This window comes from Alligator sinensis, unplaced genomic scaffold (assembly GCF_000455745.1).
Source record: "Alligator sinensis unplaced genomic scaffold, ASM45574v1 scaffold954_1, whole genome shotgun sequence".
Lineage (NCBI taxonomy): Eukaryota > Metazoa > Chordata > Crocodylia > Alligatoridae > Alligator > Alligator sinensis.
In genome coordinates, this window is record NW_005842228.1 from 214,131 (window position 1) to 236,722 (window position 22,592).

General features: G+C 42.1%; 1 protein-coding gene across 1 annotated transcript in view; it reads right to left on the reverse strand.

Annotated features, from left to right (window-relative positions):
- HERC1 (HECT and RLD domain containing E3 ubiquitin protein ligase family member 1) overlaps positions 1 to 15,697 on the reverse strand; it is a 145,165-nt gene extending 129,468 nt beyond the window's left edge. The window contains exons 1-5 of the mRNA XM_006027209.2: positions 14,747 to 15,697; positions 10,619 to 10,714; positions 9,329 to 9,523; positions 3,198 to 3,509; positions 2,303 to 2,399 (exon numbers count right to left, since the gene is read on the reverse strand). Coding sequence (XP_006027271.1) covers positions 2,303 to 2,399; positions 3,198 to 3,509; positions 9,329 to 9,523; positions 10,619 to 10,714; positions 14,747 to 15,676 — 1,630 coding nt within the window. The 5' untranslated portion in view covers positions 15,677 to 15,697. The remainder of the gene's footprint in view (positions 1 to 2,302; positions 2,400 to 3,197; positions 3,510 to 9,328; positions 9,524 to 10,618; positions 10,715 to 14,746) is intronic.
- Positions 15,698 to 22,592: the final 6,895 nt, after the last annotated feature.

The window sequence follows — 22,592 nt, forward strand, 5'->3', positions numbered from 1 at the left end:
GCCCAAAACTGCACGCAGTATTCCAACTGCGGTCTGACCAGTGCCCGATAGAGGGGAAGTATCACCTCCTTGGATCTGTTCGTCATGCATCTGCTGATGCACGATAAAGTGCCATTAGCTTTTCTGATGGCTTCGTCACACTGCCGACTCATGTTCATCTTGGAGTCCACTAGGACTCCAAGATCCCTTTCCGCTTCCGTTCCACCAAGCAGGTCATTGCCTAGGCAGTAGGTATGCTGGACATTTTTCCTCCCTAGGTGGAGCACTTTGCATTTCTCCTTGTTGAATTGCATTCTGTTGTTTTCTGCCCATTTGTCCAACCTGTCCAGGTCTGCTTGTAGTTGTTCCCTGCCCTCCGGCATGTCCACTTCTCCCCACAGTTTTGTGTCATCCGCAAACTTGGACAGAGTACACTTCACTCCCTCGTCCAAGTCGCTGATGAAGATATTGAAGAGTATCAGTCCCCCACTGCCCACACCCTTCCAGGTCGATACCGACCCATCCACTCCGACTCTCTGGCTGCGACCCTCTAGCCAATTCGCCACCCACTGGACTGTGTAGTCATTTAAGTCACAGCCTCTTAACTTGTTTACCAGTATGGGGTGGGATACCGTATCGAAGGCCTTCCTGAAGTCTAAGTATACGACATCAACCCCTACTCCTGCGTCCAGGCGCAGCTTATCCAATATGCAGCAGAAAAGTCCTAAATCTCACAGCATCGAGCAGAAGTATTCATCTACTGAGAACAGGAGTAAGCGGACTCTGATATGCAGCAAGTCCTAAGTGTAGAGGCAGTGCCATAAGGAAGAAAAACTATATTACCCAACATCCAAGATAACACAGGACAAAAATCAAATAAATGAAAAAACATTTATGAAAATTGTGCTTTGTCTGCAAATTTGAATAAATCAGAGTAGCTCACTTTACTCAGTAAGAAATTGTAATGTTTTAGAGATACTGTAATTTAAGCCACCTTTTTGCAGTGAAAAAATCACTTCCTAATAACTTTTAGAAAACATATGCAAACTTGCAAGTTATGAAACTATAAAACAGAATCAAGATTACTTTTCATTTAGTGCAGCTAATACGATACATCCTGTTTGAGAATTCCTGGAGCACTGTTGGTTTGATTTAGGAGTTTACTTCTGCAAATGATTTTACCAGCAACTAAACCAAATTATCCATTAACGTATCTACCATTCAATAGAAAGTGCATTTTTCAAGTCAGTAAGCTATAGACTAATTATGTAAAGATAAAATATCCAGAATTAGACATGCCTCCAAAGAAAACTGAATACAAATCCTACTACACAAACTAATCCTTACACAACAAAAACCGTTGCTATCTTTTTATCCAACTTTATTCCTCTGATGACTATGTATGGGATTAGCCACAACATTTCTAACTTTCAACTGATAGTTTTGTCCATAATCCTACTATATATTCTACAAACAAGCTTGATCTACATTTTAATTCAAATGTTCAGTGTTCAGCAGAAGTTGTGTTATAAAATAACCATATTACACAAGTTAAGAAAAGATGGAGTTTTGGACAAATGGGTTTTTGTCAGCAGAGAAGACCAGAGACAGTTTGTGACACTGTGGGAATGTCTACACGTGCCTCTATGGCACCGTTATTACTTTGGGAAGTACTAAATGATGGTCAGCACATGATTATTTTTAGCCGCTATGCTGCTGTAGCAATGTGCTATAGTGAGGGAGCGCATTGCTATGGCGATGTAGCTGCAGCATCATGGTTTGTGACCACTGATGCTACATTGCTGCAGCAACATAGTGTCTCGTGTAGATGTGCCCTGTGAAAGGTATGTGACTTAAAAGTTAAAATAATCTTCCATGGAACAGTTTACTTTGCAATCTAAATATGAAAACTCTAGGGTCAATTGATAGTCCACTGAAATAAACAGAGACAGTTCACTCTTCTCGGAGTTCTCGTTTCACAGTTCATGACTAGGAATCATGGCATTTGATTTACACTCTTATTTACATTTTAGGAACATAGAAACTGAAAAATATACCAAGACTTTTTCTGCCCTGCCAAAAAGATGAGCTTTCCCAGCAAGATAAGAAAGTGCAATAGTTATCTTGTTTTAAAAATCTGAGTGGAAAGAGAACATCTATCTTTTATAAAAATATGCTATACTTGTGATGTTTCAAGACTCCTTACCCTATCACTTTGAAAGAAAAGTCTGACTAATAAATACGTAGCGCCATTTACTGAACAGGTGGAGTTTTCCCAAACGTGTCTGGTCAGATCAGTTTTATGTAAGAAATTTTAGATTACCTAGTCTTCCAAAGTCTCCTTCACCCCAAGTATACAATTCTCCATCTTCTGTGACAGCAGCACTGTGTCTGTATCCAGCTGACACGCATACAACCACCTGTGTTATAAGAAAGAAAAAAAGTACTGCTAATCCCAAACCTGTTGCACAAACGGAAGTCACAGAATTCTAAGTCTAAGAACCAGACTGTGAAAGTCCGTGTTCTAAGAGACCAGTGTACTATAAACCTATTATATAGTTCCCTCCTGAAGAACACTGAATTTGTTCAGAAATTAATTCTTTACTGAATCATTTATTATAGTATTTAATAAGTATTTGCAAAGGGAAGGGGGAGTTAATATGACTGCAGACAGATAAGTTGTAACCACCTGGCCAAATTCTAGTTAATCAAGCAAATATAAATAAAAGAATTTATAACAGGATATGTTACAAGACAACCTGGCTTGACAGCAGCATTAAGATGATAAAGCAGGAAACACCCACCCCTGGCTATCATCAGCCCCTCTTCTTTAAAGGTGTAAATCTAGAGCAAAGCATAAAAGGAACCACAAAGCATCTTTACAAGCAGTGGACACCCCCTTCCAGAGACTCCAGTCAATTACTGTTATGAGTAATACTACTTTAAGTAAAACGACAACCTTCTGGAATTAAAGCCTGCTTCAGCAAAACATGTAAGCACAAACTTATCTCTCAGCAAACGAGATCACCCCCCTGACACACGCACGCACACAATATGCTTAAAGCTGATCTTGTTTAAGTGTTTTGCTGAAATATGGTCCAAAAATCACCTCTAATACAAACAGAAATATAACATACAAGTAGAAAGTTTTGAAGTCTTAAGGAAGTAAATACTGAATTAAAAAGGCATAACGAAACAAATTCCACAGTATAACACACCTTTCCTTGTAGAGGACCCTGAATAAGTTTAGGATATTTCTGCGTTGAACTGTTTCCATGTCCCAGTTTTCCATAGTCACCATCACCCCAGCTGAAGACTTCACCTTCTGTTGTAAATGCTAATGTATGACCATCAGATCCTTTTGAGGATGATACTTTTTTGATAGATCTATGAGGCTCAAAAGTCAGTTTTTTCAGTGTAGACTGGTTATTGGAATCACCAAGTCCTAGCCTTCCATAGCTGCCTTTACCACAGGCTCTTACAGAGCCATCCGTAGAAATTACAAAAGTACAGTATTGTCCAGCTTCAATCTATAAACAAAAAGGATTAAAATATTACAAAGGAATGAATATTTTCAAACCTATCTAATAAAATGCATAGGACTAAAAGATTGTTTTTAAAATGTTTACATATTGCTTTTGTGATATTGCATTCTAAAAAAATAAGGAGCACCTGCATTTCAACAAGCTTTGGAAACTCAAATCCAACTCTTAAGACTATTCTTAATTCTAAGATCCGCTTTCTTGTTACCCTGATAGTTTAAATTCAACAGTGAAATTATTTTACTTGTATATTTGCATCTCTTCACTACAAAACATAGCTTACACATTATGAAAAGCAAACTTTTCCTGAGCAGGATTTGGCCCACCCAAGGTTCATCAGATCCATGAAAAGAAGTGGGGTGGCTTTTGAACATTTTTTTAAATAAGAACAACTTAACACAACAGAGAGTAGATAGCAAATGGCCCAACACAATGCTGGACAAGATGTTTGAATATCAATGTGTGTACTGTACAGCTATGTGTAAAACAGAAAAATTATGTTTTTAAGGAAAATAAGTCCACAGGACAGTATACTTAAGGGTATACGGATTTGTCTACATAGAGAAGTTAGTACACAGCAGACTGGGATAGGAACTTACAGTTCACCAACGATTCTGTACTAAGTTTTCATAGGAGTGCTCTCAGCACGTACCAAGTCCAAATTAAATTATTCCACTCTCAAAGTAGAGTAAGCCACCTTCTGCAAAGGTGCCCTTAGTAGATATTAATGACATGAACATGGAGATTTGGGGCTGTAAATTTGTACCTAATTCAGCGCTGTCCCACTGACAGGCTGCATGCACTCTGGGTGCCTCACTTCTCACTGTTCTCCTGCTATCACCCAGGTCTGAGATCACCTGCCCCCTTGCCAACACCATGGGGACACAGAGCAGCCTGTGGGGACCAGGGAGCCCAAGGCCCGCTACACAATGTAGGGGCACCCATGCTGTACAACACAGGACAGCAGAGGTGGGCACTCACAGTGAGGCACAGCAAGGGATGCCTGTGGAAGGATGGCCCACACCACACAGTATGCAGTCTCCAGCATCTCCAAAGTTGGACAGCCCTCCCCTAAATTACTGTACACTAAGGTTTCCCATGTAAGTAAGTCATATGAAGATTAAAGGAGTCAATCGAGAACTGCTGCACCTCAACCATAAAACATGTAAATATGTTCTGCAGGTATATATTACATTACTTGCGGCAATAACACAATTCCTAACTGGAGAGACACAAGAAGTTACTACTATTAACCAAAAAGCCACAATACCACATATGTGAATACTGGAGTTCAAATGAGAAAACTGCAGTTTGAATGATTCATCACAGATGACCACATACCCAGTGCATGCAGTTAAAAAACTACCACCATAGTGACATTTTCAAATTTTACATGAAGAGCCATAAGTGAAAAGTCAAAGAGCCACTTGTGGCTCAGGAAAAACAATCTCAGTATCTTTCAAAGAATTACACATAAAACAACCATCCTGCCTTTATGTATTACTGGACTGTTTAGATTACAAGTTCAGCCTGCATAAAAGTGAACTTGAAAATGTGGGGTCAAAGCTTAGAAAAAATAGTTTTTCCCTAATTTTAATTAAGTCAGTGACCATAAAAAAGCCTTTGAACTGCTTCAGCCCTTACCAAAATCTCACATGAGAATCAAATAAGCAGGAAAGATGCTATGGATTAAGCACACTAAAAATGCTAAAATTAAAAATTGTCTTCTGTACCAAAGATGATACAGTGAGTCTTGGCTAAAATTGTCTTAAGCCTAAAATTCCATGGCAACACACAGACAAACATTTTTAGTTAAATGGAAATTATTTACAGGCTTAAAAAAGATAGGCCCTTACTAAATAGCCAGAAGTGGATTGCAGTTTTGGATTCAAATTTCATTGATACTTAGAACCAAAGTCTTGGATGCAAACAGTTCCAAATCCAAATTTTCCCAATTTTTTTTTAAAGATGTGGGGATGTAGAAAGTGGGCTTTTGTATGGGATTGTTCTGGCAATTTTTGTTCAGTTTTCTTGGAAGATACTAATTTAACAAATCCTAAGTTTTGGCCAACTTAAAAAAAAACACAGACAGAGCTCTGCCTGGTTTTCTGCCAATTCACTTGATGGGCTCTTTCTTAGCTCTGTGGCTCTAGAAGCTACCTGTCACATGGACTGCACAGAGGTGGAGACCAAGCTGGTTTTCCTGCTTGCTAAAATGAAGCCCAAGATCTGGAAGCCTCAACCTGATATAGTGTGTCTAAGGCTGGAAACAAGGCATCTTCAATGGAGCATGTTCAGCTGTACCACGATGTCAGAACACAGCTAACTGCGCTCCACAGACGTCTACAGAAGTCTCCAGCTACCATACCTTGACTTTGGATGCACTGAACAAGGGAAAACACCTGCTTGCAGAAATGTCCCCCACGTTGGTGAGTCAGGAATTCCCCCACAGGAGATTTCCCCTTGGGCATATCTGCAAGCAAGTCCCCCCCAACAACTGGCAAATACCCATGCACAGAAAAATCCTTCTGCAGGGAATTTCCTCGCATCTGCAAGCATAGAGATGGGATAACTGCACAATGCACAAGTTGGAAATCTGAAGCCCTCCCCACCATGACAGTCATGTGTCGTTCCCCTATCTCCCCCCACCACGCACACACATACATGCAGAGGCATGCAGGGAAATCCCCTGCAGAGGGGTTCCCTTGCATGCTGCCGGGGGCATGTTAGCAAGCAAGAAATGCCTACTTACAGACATGCATGCCCCGAAGCCCCAAGTTTCCCCGCTAACACAGATATGTCACTCCAGGGGATGCCATAAAAATGATGGTGGCACAAAGGTGATGTCTGTTTCCATCCCCAGTTCCTAGCTCCCTAATGAAGGATTAATATCTTAGTTTGCAGTGAAGCAGACCAAGGAGATCCTGGGAACTGCAAGTTAGTTCACTCAGCTACTTTGGCCCTTCTATGAACATCGTGAATCTGCCATGCCAGAGATAATTGTCCTGTGTGGTACCTTTAAGGGATACAACAGCTGGATTGTGGGGCCACAACAGCTGGTCCTTAAGGGTGCTGTACAGGACTATCTGCTCCCCTAGTACCATGTCCAGCCATTGTGGCCTTTAAGGGTCTGTATAATATTACCATATTATTGCAAGTATGGATTGAACCCCTGCCACCTGAAGTGATGTTTATGTTTTGAAGTGAAAAAGGTTGACTTGTAATCCAAACAATAAGCATGTTTGCCAACACTGCAGTTATGCTAATTCATAAGGCTGCCTTGCAAAACCTGAACCTGAAGTCCTTTGGTACATAAAAATCCAATTGATTCATTAGGAATTATTGCAGAATCTGCACTATTATCATCTTTCTGTGTAGTGACCAAACACAAGCTTTTACCTTAAGTCAACAATGCAAAGCCAATAAAGCAACAGAAGAGTAAACTATTCTATTTTGTGTCATGCATCAACAAAAGTGCTAAGTTGTGACTATAGAATCTGTGACTGAAAGCTGAAAGAACATACTGCAGCTTGATTTTCAGAAAGCTAGCTGAGCATGCTGTGCCAGCAGTTAGAGACAGTCCTGTTCAGACTTTTACACTAAGCAAATCTCATGTGAAAATTATTAATAGAGAGCAAACAGCAGCTCTAACATCTTTTGGCTTCTTGGAAAATTCTTATATCAATAAAACCCACAAAAACATATACCCACAACTAGGGTCAAGTAAAAAAAAAGGTAGTAATTAAAAAAATAACCTTGGGGTTGATAAAAATAGATGATTTAGAAAAAAAATCTGGTATTTGTGTTTTGTTGCTTAAATTATAAAGAAGTTTCCTTTTTAAAAATAAATGTGTTTAAAATAAAGTCTGCATTAATGCACGATAAATTAAGGTCTAAAATTACATTCTCTTAAGCATTTAAACAAAAAGTAAATACAGTATCCTAAAACAATGAGCTTTTAAAAAAATTGAGTTATAGGCAGCATGTTTTTCTGTTTAAAGAAAAATCAGGGAGAAATCTTACTTTTAAAGCCAAGCTTTGCAGATATGGCACAATAGATGATTGCTTAAAATAAAATGCATGCAGTTGGAGTCTACCCTCCAAAGTAACAGAAGAACATATCAACTCCAGTGTAAATACTGTATTTAGTTGTAAATCTACATCCTTTGATGATTATATTAACAATGAGAATGCACCCTTCTTTAGAAAAAAACTTAAGTGTAAATGGAAAAGCTCATTAAAGTCACTAATTTAAAAACAGGTTTTTCACTTGATCATCTAAATCGCCTTGATTTAGATCAACATAACCTGAATAATCCTCCTTTCAAACATCTTTTAATCATGACCTAATGCAGTAAGTTATGTTCTCATTCTCTAGATCAGGGGTGGGCAATTATTTGGGCCCACAAGCCACATGGGGAATTTTGGAGAACTCTCATGGGCCAGGTCAGTATCTTCCCACCCCCACAACAGCTCACCAAAAACTTCCGTACGTGGGAATGGGATGGGGCCAAGAGCGGGCAGGGCAGGACAGGGGGAGAGGGGGGATGAGAAGCTGGCATGGGCACAGGCAGCAGGTTCAGCCTCCAGCCTGCCCCTCTACCCCAAGGAGGCTCAGGGAGATGCCCCAATCCTCAGCAGGAGTTCACTGGCTGCACCTGGCACTGATATCGGTGCCTGCCCTGTGCTGCTTCCTGCATCCGGGCCACGAGCTGGTGTAAGCTGCAGGGATGTGTTGTGGCTGTGGGACAGTTTGGGGGGGGGGGGGGGGGGGGGGAGCCAGAGCCCACACTGGGGCTGCCCTGCAGCTACTCCCTGCTGCTACTGCCCTGCATTACCTCCAGGTTGCCCGGGGTCCACATGGTGGTGGGGAGAAGCCACAGGACAGCCCCAGAGTGGGCTCTGGGCAGCTGCAACCAGAAGGGCCCCGGCAGCAGTGAACATGCCCGCCACTGGGTCCTGCTTTTGCCTGGCACCCAGCACTAGCTGCCGCCTCTCTCTGCTCCCCACCCCCCCCCCCCCTTTCCCCTAACTGTCCCACACCTACAGCACATCCCCACATCTTATACCAGCTCTCGCGCCTCATGCGCTGGAAGCAGCACTGAACAGGTGCAGACATCAGCACCAGGCACAGCCGGCAACTTCCCACTGGGGCTTGGGTTGTCCGCCCACGTCCACTGGTGATACTGTTGCATCAGCATGTCAGCTGTGGTCCAGGGCAGTTGGACCTACCCCCAGCGGGAATCTACAGTCAGCATCCACACCTAATGACAGCGCACACCTGGCTCTGCATTCAGCACACAGGGTGGGAGCTGGTGTAAGCTGCATATGGGACCAGGATATGCCTGCCTTCCTGCCTGGCACATGCCAACCCACCCCGCACGACATAGTGGCTAGAGCCATCAGCTCCCCGTGGACCAGATCCTATAACTTTGCAACTGCCGAACCATGGGCTGGATACAATCAGTTGGTGAGCCAGAACCAGTCCATACACTATATTTTGCCCATCCCTGCTCTAGATATAGATGTGTGTGTAACTTGTTGTTAGGAATTAAAAAATAAATAAATTAAATAAATTTTTTTTTAAAAAAATCACATTTTCCTATGGAAGCACAAACAATTACGATATTCCAGATAATTTACTCTTTTTAAATATAACACTTGATACTAATAATCTCAAAAAAATCTTTATAGATATATAAGATATATACAAGTTTATCAGGTTTTTGTACTTTAAACAGAATAAGACACTTGCCAGTTAACTCTTACATTACACTAGATACCGCTACAAAAAAAATATCACTCACTGTCTGTGCATCAGAAAAACTTGGTGCTAGTTTGGGTTGAAGTATTTTCTCTTGTGTTCCTTCCACCAGTTGGTGGCTGCTATTACTACCCCAAACATATACTTCACAAGTCTCAGAAACAATGGGAGCATCACCCGTTTGTATGCTGTCAGGACTGGCGCATGTTCTAGAGTAGTCTGATGCCATTCGGCAAACCTATTGAAATTAAAAAAAAAAAAAAGAAGAAGATGTCCACAAGGTAGCTAAACTAGAGCATAATTAATTCCAATTCATCATACACACTAACTGAGTAATCTTAAATCTATGTTGTAGCAGGGTTAGAGTGCTACATAGCTGTCATAGTCCAAGAAATATACAGGAGGCAAGTATGACATGTTTTATGGGGAAAGAAGCAGGCACAGGCCAAACTAAGTTCTTCTATACCCAGGGTCAGCAACCTGTGCCCCACAGGCCAGATGCCACCCACAGAACCTTCAGATCCAGCACAGGTTCTGACAACATTAGCGAACACTGGCTGTGGGATGCTCTCCCCATGCTGCCAGGGAGACAAGCAGCCTCTCTGGCAGGGTTCTACCACCCATCCACCCACCTCTGGCTTGGGGTGGATCATTCCAGCCTGCAAACAGAAAAGGTTGCTTACCCTTGTTCTATATGATCAGGTTATCAATTAAACTGTGTTTTCCTTGTTTTGCACCTACTTTGGATAACATCTCTTTGCTCCTACTTTACAGCTATTCTCTATCCTTTAAGTGACTGTTTTCATTTACATGGAGTGAAACACAAGCCACTGTTATTAAGGTAAGCCTGGGGCTGCTTCTTCCCCAGACCTGAAGAACACTACTTTGTGCCTGAAAGACTGTCGAACATCTCTCCCAACTAAAGAGCTGAGCTATTAAAAACATATCACAAAAAATCCTCAACTAATCTTAAATCTTATATTCCGAATAATTCCACCTTCATGTTTTCTGAGGTTTATTGGAATGCAGGAATGGGTGTCAAAAGACATCTTTCTAGGCCCAGTCATCCCATAGATTTGCTGTATTATGATCTTGGTCAAGTTACTTCACTTCACTGTGACTCAGTCTTCCATCTGTAAAATGGCGATTTGTTCCATTCTTTACAGGGTAGATCTGAGGCCTGGTTCAATTGTTTGTAAAGCAACTGATCATCTCAAGAATGACTGAAAAATTCGTAGTTTTGCTTTAAAAAAATACTATTAAGCTAAACAAATATAAAAGTGACAATGCAAAGTGAAATTAGCTTAAATTCTAGGTTCATTTCAAGACACACCTCCTCAAACAAACATAAAGCTGCTTCATAAAGGGAACATAAACCATCAGATGTTCTTGTTGGTTCTCTCCATTGACTTCGATCGGCAGATGATCCCTATAATTTAAAAAATATTGTTGATATTGTAAAAAAAGATCAGCCCATTTGTCAACAGCACATTTAAACAAAATATGCAATACATTTGCTCTTACAGTTGTGCAATAAATTTATTCTGAAAAGCAATAGAAAAAAAATTAAGCTGTTTCTACTAATAAACTGAATTATTTGGATGATGTTTCTAACAACTAACTACAACATGAGAAATAAGACTTTGGGACTATATTTTAATTATTCATTTTTTGAAATTTAGCGATTTAATCCTTAACACTAAGTTTCAATTTCCCTTAATATGATTTTGAAGTGTTTGTGTGTGTTAGAATACTTAAATTGTAGATTACTCCGTACAAAGCTTTGAAAGTTTCCAATGATATTTTTATATTGAAAATTAAAAAACAAGCAAGCGCACCCCCCCACACACACACACTAACTTACTTTCCACCAAAAAATATTTTCCACCCAAAAAGCATCTTGGGGGAAAAAAAAAGAAAAAACCCATTGATTTCAACAGAACTTTTGTAACACACAGTTGAGGATCTGTTAGACAAACAGTAATCAATGAAGCATTTCACAGCACTTGTTTTGATTCAGTTTATACAAGTCATTCAATAAAGCACTAGATCTACCCTAATTCAGTTAGCTCAATTTTCTTCAACAAAGTTAAATACAAGCTTCAATACAACTATACTACCAGGGTGACCGTGAATGCAGAATAGTGTTTTCCATAGGAAATTTGTTGTTATTTTTTAATGGGGAAAAAATCCTTTATGGCTGCTTACAGACATTTAAAAAAAGGTGTTTTACTTTAAACTCCATGCACCCCCATGCTGAGCCCAGGCATACCCAGAAAAGGCATCGAGTTAGTTGCACCTGGCTCACCCAACATGTGCATAGATCTGGCACTTTAGCAGGGCTTTTTTGGCTCTCATCTAACAGCAAATTGAATCAGCTATTAGATAAAAGCACCAAAAAGCCCCACTGAAGCAGCTGATCTAGACAGACGCTGCACAGCCGAGTCAAACTAACAGGCTGCTTCTTCCTGTATTGTGCCTTTTTTTTTTTTTTTTTTTTTTTTTTTTTTTTTTTTTTTTTGGGGGGGGGGGGGGGATGTCCACAACTGTCAGCAGCCTATATGACTTACTCAGTTTTAAAAAAAATAAATTCCCATTTCTTTAATCTATTTAAAAATAGTTTAATAATTTAGGTTGGGAGGGTTCAGGTGGGGGTGTTAAGCTAGTAGAGTTCTTGGTGACAAAGGGATCCAGGTTTTCCGTTTGCTGCAGAAAAACAGGTTTTTTCCTTTAAAGAAGAATACCATGGGAAACTGCAAGTTTCCCATTGCAGAGGGGGAGGTGATGGGAGGCAGGGGGTGCCACATACGTGCCTGTGTGCACACATATGGCCAGCATACAGCCGGGCAGGTTGGTGGGAACAGCCTGTGTGCATGTGTGGGGGGTGCCTGCCAGTACTATGGGAAGAAATCCAGCCACCAGGGCTGAAATAGGGCAGGAGGGCTGAGGCAGTGTTCAGTGCCACTGGAAACCCAGTTCAATAGTGGGGGAGGGGGGTGGGGGGTCCTTCAAGAGGGGTGGGGAACTGCATGGCACAAAGGCAGCGGCTGGGGCACTACACACCACCCCTCACCGCCACTGCCAGCTGCGGCTGGAACTGCAGTACACTTGGCAGGATTGACGCAGCAGTATGAAGCTGGGCATGGCTCTAACCGGGACCATGCTGCAGGAAGCTAGAGGAGGGTGAGGGACTCCAGGCAGTCTCCATCCTGCCTGCAATGGCTGTGGCGGCTTCTGCTCATGCAGGCGGCACTGGAGCGAGTCCGGCCCTGGTGCGGGCTGCAGGGAGAAGGAGGAGATGTGTGTAGCACCTGTGCTGCACCAGGTGGCCTGGTCATAGCCCACCTTCCAATCCAGGCAGTATCTCCCGGCCACAAAGCCATCCCTGCCCCCAAGAGCACGGGCCCTGGTCCCCAGTGGCCTGGCCACGCAGCTCCCCACCATCCCCAAAGGACCATCACCCCCTTTCCATGCTGGAGTTCTGTGAGCCTGCGTAGGGCTGGGCAGGCCAGGGAGCAGCTCGAGGCCCCCTACAGCAGGGCTGGGGGGGTAGGGCAGGGAGCTGCAGGTCAGGAGTGAGGGGCACTGACAGGGACAGGGAACTGCAGATTGGAAGCAAGGGACACCAACATGGCTGGGGGCAGGGGGAAGCTGTGGGTCAGGAATGAGGGGCAGGGCAACAGCATGGGCAGGGCACTGGCATATCAAGGACTGCTCAGTGCCGCAAAGCAGCATGGGAAACAGCAGCAGCTGGACCTGCAACCTAGCAAGCAAAGGGGGCAGGAGGAGCTCTGATTTTCTACAATTAAAAAAAAAACAAAATCAAATATGAAAATATATAGGTATTTAGAATTTATTTTATTATACTGATCGGAAGCCTACCAGTGTCTCAAATTGCTTGAAAATTGTAAATATATCAATAAAACATTGTGTTCAACTGACAGACAAAGTTCTTTGGGTGAATCTGATATCTTTTATTAGACCAACTTAAATAGCTGGAAAACAATTATTATCTCTCTTCCCCCCCCACCCCCCTTCCCCAGCCTGTCTCTCACCCATTGACTCCTCAATCTACATTTTCACTGACTACCTGTCTTGTATGCATACCAGACCAGCCTTTAGCTTGTTTACTTTTCATTCCATGCAGGAAGAGCACACACCAACTGCTGAAACTTCCTTAGCCTGACGAAGGGTTTTTGAACCCAAAAGCTTGCTTAATAATTGTTTTCCAACTATTTAAGTTGGTCTAATAAAAGATATCAGATTCACCCAAAGAACCTTGTCTGCCTATGTCCTTAGACCAACAGGGCTACAACCTACACCCCTGTGTTCAACTGATACACATACACACACAAGCACATACAGAGTTTCATTTCAATCACAGAAAAACATGGATTTAGGGTTTTTAAAATAAGACTGGTATTTCTTAAATCAAAGAATTTGGCAAACAGAGAAAACCAGGATCCCTGGTGATGATGCATCCCTCAGGACTTTAATGGGTTAAAAGCAATAGTTCTCAAAATTTTTAGAATAAAGGCACTCTTTAAAAAAACCCAGCTCTGTCTGAGCTTTTACTTATTTGTTGACTATGGAAAAATAGAGCAATTCTTTTGCAAAGATCTCAGAAACATCATGACAGGCCAGAAATGTTTTGATGCTTTGGACTCCTATTTAAAATTTCTGGATTCATCTTGTGAATTGTGTGTAGGTGTTTGCACACACAACAGTAATATTGTTACAGCATTAATTTCAGTTTGGTTTCATATTGTGTAGCACCATGCACCCTTAAAATGATCTTGCATCACCCCAGTTCAGAATCACTGGTTTAAAGAATGTTCACAAGTGGTGAGGAAGAATCTCTCCCTAGGAAGTGTTAAGAGCACAATGCAACAGGAATTTATTACAATTTTCCTGTATAAAGTTCTGAGCAATAGTGAAATAGATTAGATAATTTTCAGACTGTGAAGAATCCACAGTATTTCAGGCAACAGAGGTTCACATGAATGAGGTGGGCAGGTAAAACGTCATGATACATAACTCTGAATACTGAGCAAGTCAAATAGAAAGCAAGCTTCAGAACCAAGTTCTGTACTTTTCACTATAATTTTGGAATAAAATTATACCTAAAAGCAGATAACATGGTTATACAGTATGTCTTTGATACTTTTTAAACCTATCTGATACCATAAAAAACAAAAGTGGCAATTCCAAGGAGGATGACTGGGGTTTTTTTTTTGCTATTTTATTGGGTAAGAAGATTTGGTAATAGGAAATGAAATTCCAACAGGTTCATTCTAGACATTACCTATTCAATTTCTAACATCTTCAAAACAACTGTAATACCATTAAAAGCTGCCACATCCCATTCAGCTTAAGGTCAAATTAGAATACATTTATTTTAATTTGACTTTACTTGAAGCTGTTAATTAACACATTTCAAATGCAAGTTTTGCATACATACCAAAGATCGTCGCATCTGCATTAATATATTCATGAAGCAATCAAAACTGATCATTCCTTCTTGACTCTGCAGCATTTTGTTTTTCTCCATGGTGTTTACTACAGCCGAAGCACCTAAAGCCATCTCTATCCATTCAAGAAGATATCTCAGAGAACCACGCTGGGCAGCTAAACCAAGCAGCAACTCAGAAGCTAGCCTACGACCTAAAGTGTCTGCCCCAGAGTTGGGAATTGTTACACCTTTAAGAAATGTTGTTACTTGTGATAAGCAATCCAGCCCCATTGGTGGAATCTTACTTTCATTTGCTAGAGATAAAGGTGGCAAAGAGCTCACAACTTCTATTGCAGTGTGGATGACATCATTGCAAAGATTCAGGCCAGGTCCTGATGCAGGCATCATCCAACTTTGTCTCAGTAGTGCAAATAACAAGCTTAGTCCAGTCCGAACCCCCATTTCTATGAGCGCATCTGTACTTGACCTGGGACGTTCACTGACAGAATGAACATCTGTTGATCCAGAACTGCTTTCTGGTGAATGCTGTTGCTGTTTCACTTTGCCTTTATCATGATACTTATTAGAAAGTGCATAAAAGACTCGCTGCAACACAAGTAGACGTTTACGAAGTGCTCCAGCAAATGGAGAGTCTGAACACACCATCTTAGCCAGTGCCAGCTGGCTGCTAAGAAGGGCATCCAAGTAGTGGTCCTGTTCATCACTGGATAAGGATTCACGCTCAAAATCTGGCAACTGAGGCCCTTTGAGGCACAGAACCTGTTGGGGCAATGGTACTACTTCCTTATTGCTGACTAATTTAGAATACAAGACAGACACTCCCTCCCTTGTCGCAATAGATTCACTATCTTCTGTGATCCAAGAGCTGTTTAGATGTTCAAGCCATTTCAGCTTCACTGGTGGAACCATAGCTGCCATGTTTGTTTATTCTTCTGCCATTAGTCCTAGAGATCCAAAAATAAAAAGAATAAAAATAGATATATACAAAGTCATTCACATTACTGACACCTCACATTGAAACATCCATTCATAATAAAGGAACTGTTTTCTAATAGTTGGTGCTTAAAGTCATACAAAAAACTAGAACTCTTGGTTCCAAAATGATACCTTTTATTAGACCAACTGAAAAATGGTAAGTCAGGCACTTATTACTGAATTGGTTGCCTGATGTTACACCATTAGAGTTCCTATCAGTTATACCAGATTTCCTACCAGTTACACCAGATGTCAAAATGTTACAGGGTAGAAATATGCACAGAATTCTTGCAGACTAATTTTGATCCTCACTTGAAAGCACACCTCAATGGCTCCCTAACAATATACTGTAAGAAGTTACAATATAAAATGTGTACCATCACCTACTTCAGAATCAAAGTACCATATTTAACTAAATTCAAGATTACTCTGAATTTAAGACTACCTCTAATAATTAGATTCTATACATGGACAATGGAAAACTATTAACAAATTGTATACGTGTAAATAATCTAATTATTGGGGAATTGTTTTAAATTCACTCCCCACCCCAACTGCTGCAGCAAGTCAAGCAGTGGCAGGCACAAGGGGAGTCAAGTGGTCTCACCCTTGCCTCTTACTGCCTGCCAGACACCTCCCCAAATCCCTCCCCCTCCCAGTGCCTGCCCCTGCTGTGGGACCTGTACCCCATATGTGCATGTGCCTCCTGGCACCTGGTCCAATCCACTTGCCTGCTTTCCCCAGCATTTGGCCCCAACCCCACCTGTTCCCCTGCCACTACTTACCCTCCAGCCCTGGCTCCAGCCCACTCCAGCCTGGGGTACAGAGTACATGGCTGCAGCAAAGCCTGGCCTCACTGCTATACAGCCAGGCTGGAACCAAAGCCAGAAGGTAAGTGGTGGCAAGGGGGCAGACAGAAACTGCATTTCTGACTCCAACTCCAACTCAAGGGGCTACAGTCAAGAGCCACAGTGGCTGCCTGCCCCCCACATGTACTCAAATCCAAGACAACGGACCCGACCCTCCCCCCCGCGCCATGTTAAATGATGGGGAATAAAAAATTGCCTCGGATTTAAACAAGCATGGTAATACCATCAATGTAAGACAAGACAGCAAAAAGACAGGCAAAGGTTACATGCAGAATCACACAAATACTCTGCATTTGCCTTACACAAAACTTGCATCTTTCAAGACGTACATATTGCAGAGTAAAAGGAATAAATGATCAGGTGCACAAAAAGTTTTTACATTCATTATCATATAGGTATATTGTGCGTGTGGTAGGCTAACAGAATTATATAACTGTATGCATTTTTCTTAAAACAAGTATTCTGTGATTCTTTAAACTTGGGATATTACTGAAGCAAAAAAACCCAAAACAAAACAGTAAATTGGGGTAGCAGTGGCAAACTAAGTATGACAATTGCCAGAGACACTAATTCAGTCTAAAAGTATATCACAACTAAAGGAATAACCCAGAAAAAAAAAATCAACAGGCTTAATTTTACTACTGGACATAGTGTCAATGGAAGTAGTCGCTCATTTCTAGAATGAGAATCTTAGCACATGTGGAAAGAACAATGACATACAAATGCTTCAGTGGAGGCTAGCAAAAAGAGCTTGGCATCAAACTTAAGACTTACATATTACATGGATTGTACTGTATTTATCAGTGAGATATTGAGATTTAACATTTATTCTAAGTAAAAAAAATAAATATTCAAATAATAAATATTAGATATTATTAAGTACTTTCCTTTTTGTACCTTTAGGGAGTTAGATATGGCTAAAAACATCAAAACACTTGTTTTGGGGTACAAAAGGGTAAAACGACTGCCTCAGAGGACTCTTTCCAAAGAAACTACACAATCTTAGTTGTAGCAAGAACACAGTCATATTCATTTTGACTCTGCTCTCTTTTGAACAAAGAGAGTTAGCTGGATGATCAATTCATCTTTAAGATCTACAGTATGCCAAAATGATTTACTTATCTGCCTCCTGTCTGACAAACAAAGCACAATTATTGGGTAGGGGTCTTTTATTAAGTACAGTGAGCATGGTATTATTCCTTTTAAGTTGTAGAGATTTCTTCCTATACAGTTTCTCTCCTAAGCAGAGCAGGGCTACAAAACGGTAATTGCATATTAGATCATATTTTTCTTTACATCTATTTATTTTCACCTGTTAATCTAATCTAAACTTCACACATTACTACTTCAAATACAATCTAACAGACAGTCTAATTCAAAATTTAGGTCTTGATGGGTAAAAACAGGTTTTTAAAATTCATTAACATTTAAAAGACTTACAAACTAACATTTTGTCTAACCCAAAAATTATTTGAAAGACATTTGGGCTCTCATTAGTACTGAACATACCTGAATAGAAAATAAACCAGATTATAAAACAACCCCCCACCTCCGCAATTAGATTCTATATGTGGAAAATGTATTAATTTGTTATAATTTCCCATGTACAGAATCTAGTTATTGGAGGGCTGCCTTGAATATGTCCCCCTCCCACTGCGATAGCAGGAAAAATAAATTGCAGGGAGGGGAATTTGCTCTGTTTCCCCCCAACTTTTTCCCCTTCTCTTTACTGTCAGATCCTTCTGTCTCTAAGTATATGGAAGAGAGAACCAAATTTGAAAACAATACCCTTGAAATTAAACATGGCTGTAGCAATTTGCGCATAGTACCCCTATACTTAGTTAATCAAAAATTGATGCATGTTACCTTTTTTAAAATTGCTGCAAGTTTTAGCACAGGTACTCCATAAACACACTTCTTAAGCAGTACTTTGGCACCTATTTTTAGGTAATAAGAACTTTAAATGATATTAGTCCAAGGCAAAAGCTCATGATTTATCCTATAGTTCAGTGAGCTGGGACCCACCAGAGTCAACAGCATTTCAAGCCATAGTGATCCCACAGCTCAGCACTGCTCAATGTGTGCCCAAAAGCTTGCAAAAAATTTTTCCAACTATTTAGTCAGTCTAATAAAAGATATCACACTTACCCAAAAAACGTTGTCTGCCCATGTCCTTAAACCAACATGGCTACAACCAACACCCCCGATTTATTATGTCTAAGCAGGCTGAATCCTAAACTGTAGGACACCAGCAGTTACAGAGGTTGAAACTTTAAGCTGTGGTATGTTGTAAGGTAATAATCAGGGAGTCAGGTTTTCCGTTTGCTGTGGAAAAATGTGGATTTACTCCTTTAACAGAGAAAAATGTGGATTATCTCTTTCAAATGAGAAAAAGTCACAGACCTTCCCCGTTAAGAAGAAAAAATAGTGGGAAACCATAGGTTTCCCCTTGCAGGCTGGCAACTTTCCAGGCAGAGGGGCCCAAGCCATGTGTTGGGCAGGGATAGGTGGGAAAGGAGCATATGCCATGCTTTGGAGGGGGGGGAGAGGGGGGGCCCCCCCGACAGGCCATTCACTGGGCTGTGGGGGTGGAAGCATGGCCCCCCCACCCAAGATTTCTGCATCCACAGTGGGGCGAGAGGCTGCAGCAGGGCCAGACCAGTTGTGGGCAGGACCCGCCTCCATGGCCCAGAGGGAAGACCTGGCATGGGAGTGAGTGTTGCGCCACCATGGCTGCCAAGGTGAGGTTCCCCCTGCCTGCCTGGCAGCAGTGGGGCACAACTCCACGCCGCTACCACTGTCACTGCTGCACCACAACATCGTAGTGTGGTGCCAGCTCCTGTCCAGAGGGCCATGGAGCCAGTTCCTACCCAGAGCTAGCAGCTCCATGTCCCATTGTGGGAGCAGAAATCTTAGTACACTGCACCTTCCCCACACATGGACTCCCTTCCTCACACTGGAGGGCTGGGAGCAGGGGGCTGTGGGTTCAGGAGTGAGGGGCACCAGCAGGGATGGGGGGCTGTGGCTTGGGAGTGCAGGGCAGGGACAGGGCACTGGCATATCAGGGCTGCTCAGCACCACAAAGCAAAGGGGGGGGGGGGGGGGAAGAGAGAAATACAGACACAGCTGAACCTTTTTAACCAGAGAATTTATTTTTAAAATAAAAGAATTTGGGATTTTTCAACTGAGAAAACCAGGATCCCAGGCAATAATGTTTCACTAAGTGCTCACACGTATGAAGTTGTTCAACTCAGCTATCTTAGGATCCACAAGGGAGGAATTAAATGTTTTTGCTTGAACTTTCACAAGAGCAAACCCCATATCAGTAAACAGGCTGAGCATCTTGGTTCTCTTAACAGAATGGACACAAAAGAAACAAGTTTAATAAAGTAAAATAAAACCAGGACTGCAAGGAATCTTTCCAGACCCTGCAGAATTGCCTGCATGACAGCCATGATTCAAACAGGATTTTAACAACCAACTGCAAGTCCAAACTAGTATCTCAGGAGTAGGAGGTATTTGACAGATTTCTCTTTAACACTTTTCTCCCCAGAATATTAAGCACTACAGGCTAGAACTAACCAGAAACGTCTGACAGCTAGATAAGAGCAGGAAAGCTGCAAGCATTATCTTTGCAAATTGATTCTGGAAATAGATTAGAGGAGGGGTGTAAAACTCATTCAGCCCCAGAGGCCAAATAAGGGTTTCTGGGCTGGACTGCGGGCTGAATCAGGCCACACCAGAGCCAGCACGCAGGGTCGGTCTGGCAGGGCACTCTGTGCACTGCATTCCCCAAGCCAGCCCCCTGTGCTGCGCGCAGTACACATTGGCCCTGTTCCATGGCTTGTGCCACAGGCAGCACACGAGTTGGAGCCAGTGCCAGAGACACTGCATGCAGGCCAGCATAGGATGTGCATTGCATGAGGCACCCTGCCAAACCAGCCCTGCGTACTGGCTCCTTGTGTGTGCAAAGTCAGCATACAGCACCAAGTCCAGCCCACACACAGCAGGTAGAACAAGCCCCAAAGAAGGGCCAGTGCACCCTGCACATGGGCCAGACCCAGTGCTGTGTGCGCTGCATGTGGGCCAGGGGGCTGACACGGGGCATACTCCACCAGACTGGACCTGTGCACTGGCTCCACCATGGCCTGATTGGCACCAGCCATGGCACCAGTGCACAGGGCCAGTCCAGCACAGACTCCGCATGCATTGTGCATCCCAGACCCATCCTCTGTACTATGTTGAGTGCCTGTGGCACTGGGTCCAGCCCATGTGCCAGACTGGCTCTGAACATCACATGCAGGGTCAGTCTGAGATCCACGGTTCATATCATACGGCTTCATGGGCTAGATCTGGTCCATGGACCGTATATTTGACACCCCTGGGCTGGAGGACAAACACAGTGACTTCACTTAACAGATTGGCAGCCTTATTCTATAACACCTTCATTTTTCATCAGCACAGTAGACAATACACAGTAGCAGACAATAAGGCCAAGCCTGACCACTGGTTCAACAATCCAAGCAAAGAAAGGGAAGGCAGCCAGGCAAGTGGGATTTTTTTGGGTCAAGTGACATTTCAAGCCTAAGTTAATAAAGGTTTCATTTCACCTCCTATTTTCAAAAAGAAAGGAAAATGCATAACAGCAAAGTTTGATGAAGAGATGCATATACTTTTTCATCGTTTATCATGTCCTTTTATCATGTGTTCTGTTCTTTCCTTACCCCCTTTCTTCTTGCACTGGAAAAGTTAATAGCTTATGGCGGTTCTGAAACCAAAGTAAAGGCAAGATTAAAAAAAATATATAAAAATGAACGAGCCTCTCTCATAGTAATGACTAAGTTAATTAAAATGAAGCAAGGGTCCCATAAGCATTGTTCTGAAGTTTAGCTGAGTCCTGGTTCAAAGCACAGTCTCATATCTTGACTATGTTTTGCAACCCAAATATGGATTAAAGACCCTTTCTATCATCCTCAACTTCTTGGAATGGGACACATTTACTTTATTCTTCCTTTGCTTGCTACAGTTAGCATGGCTCCAGTTTCTGTTAAGGCTTCAGACTGGAACTCCTAAAGTGCTTAGAACTCACCTACTATGTAAGAATGAGTTTTTAAAGTGCTTCTGTTCTTGTAAGTGGCATGTCATTTCAAGGGATTAATAAAAATGAAAACTGGTATTTTTCTTTTAAAAGATCTCAAAATGGGGTGCATCCTGCTTTACAGAACAGCTTTATTACAATCAACATGTCTCATTGTCTTCTTACAGAATCACTTATAAAGAAAAAGAGTAGTTTGGTCAGTACCAGTTAAGCTCTTTGTATCTGTAGATTTGTCGTAATGAGTGACAGTTTTTGCAATACAGAAACTAAATAGGAGATAAAATCTAAAATGAAGTTATTAACCACAGGCCACATGGTAGGCTTGAATAGTAACTGTTTTTAGTTACTCAAGCCAAGTTCTAATTGATGGCCCAACAAAGACAGAATCGAAGGATGAGGAAGTAGAAGGATTGTGGGTTAGGTTACGTGGGGGTCAAGGAGAAAGGGATTTGGTGGTAGAGGTCTGCTACAGACCCCCACACCAAGTGGAAGAGCTAGATTTGGGGCTCCTGAGGCAGATCTCGGAGACCATAAAAACTAAGGAGGCGGTAGTCATGGGGGACCTAAACTACCCAGACATCTGCTGGGAGACGCAGACAGCAAAGTCCCACCGTTCACGCAGGTTCCTATCTGGTGTACAGGACCTCCATCTGACGCAGGAGGTACATGGTTCCACTAGGGGGAATGCCTTACTGGACCTGGTATTGGCAACGGGGGATGACATGGTAGGGGACCTACAGATCGGTGGTCACCTGGGGGACAGTGATCACCAAATAACAGAATTCATCATAAGACGTTGAGTGGGTAAGGTAACTAGTAGGGTGAAAGTGCTAGACTTTAGGAAAGCTGATTTCAATGAACTCAGGTGATTAGTCAAGGACACACTGCAGAG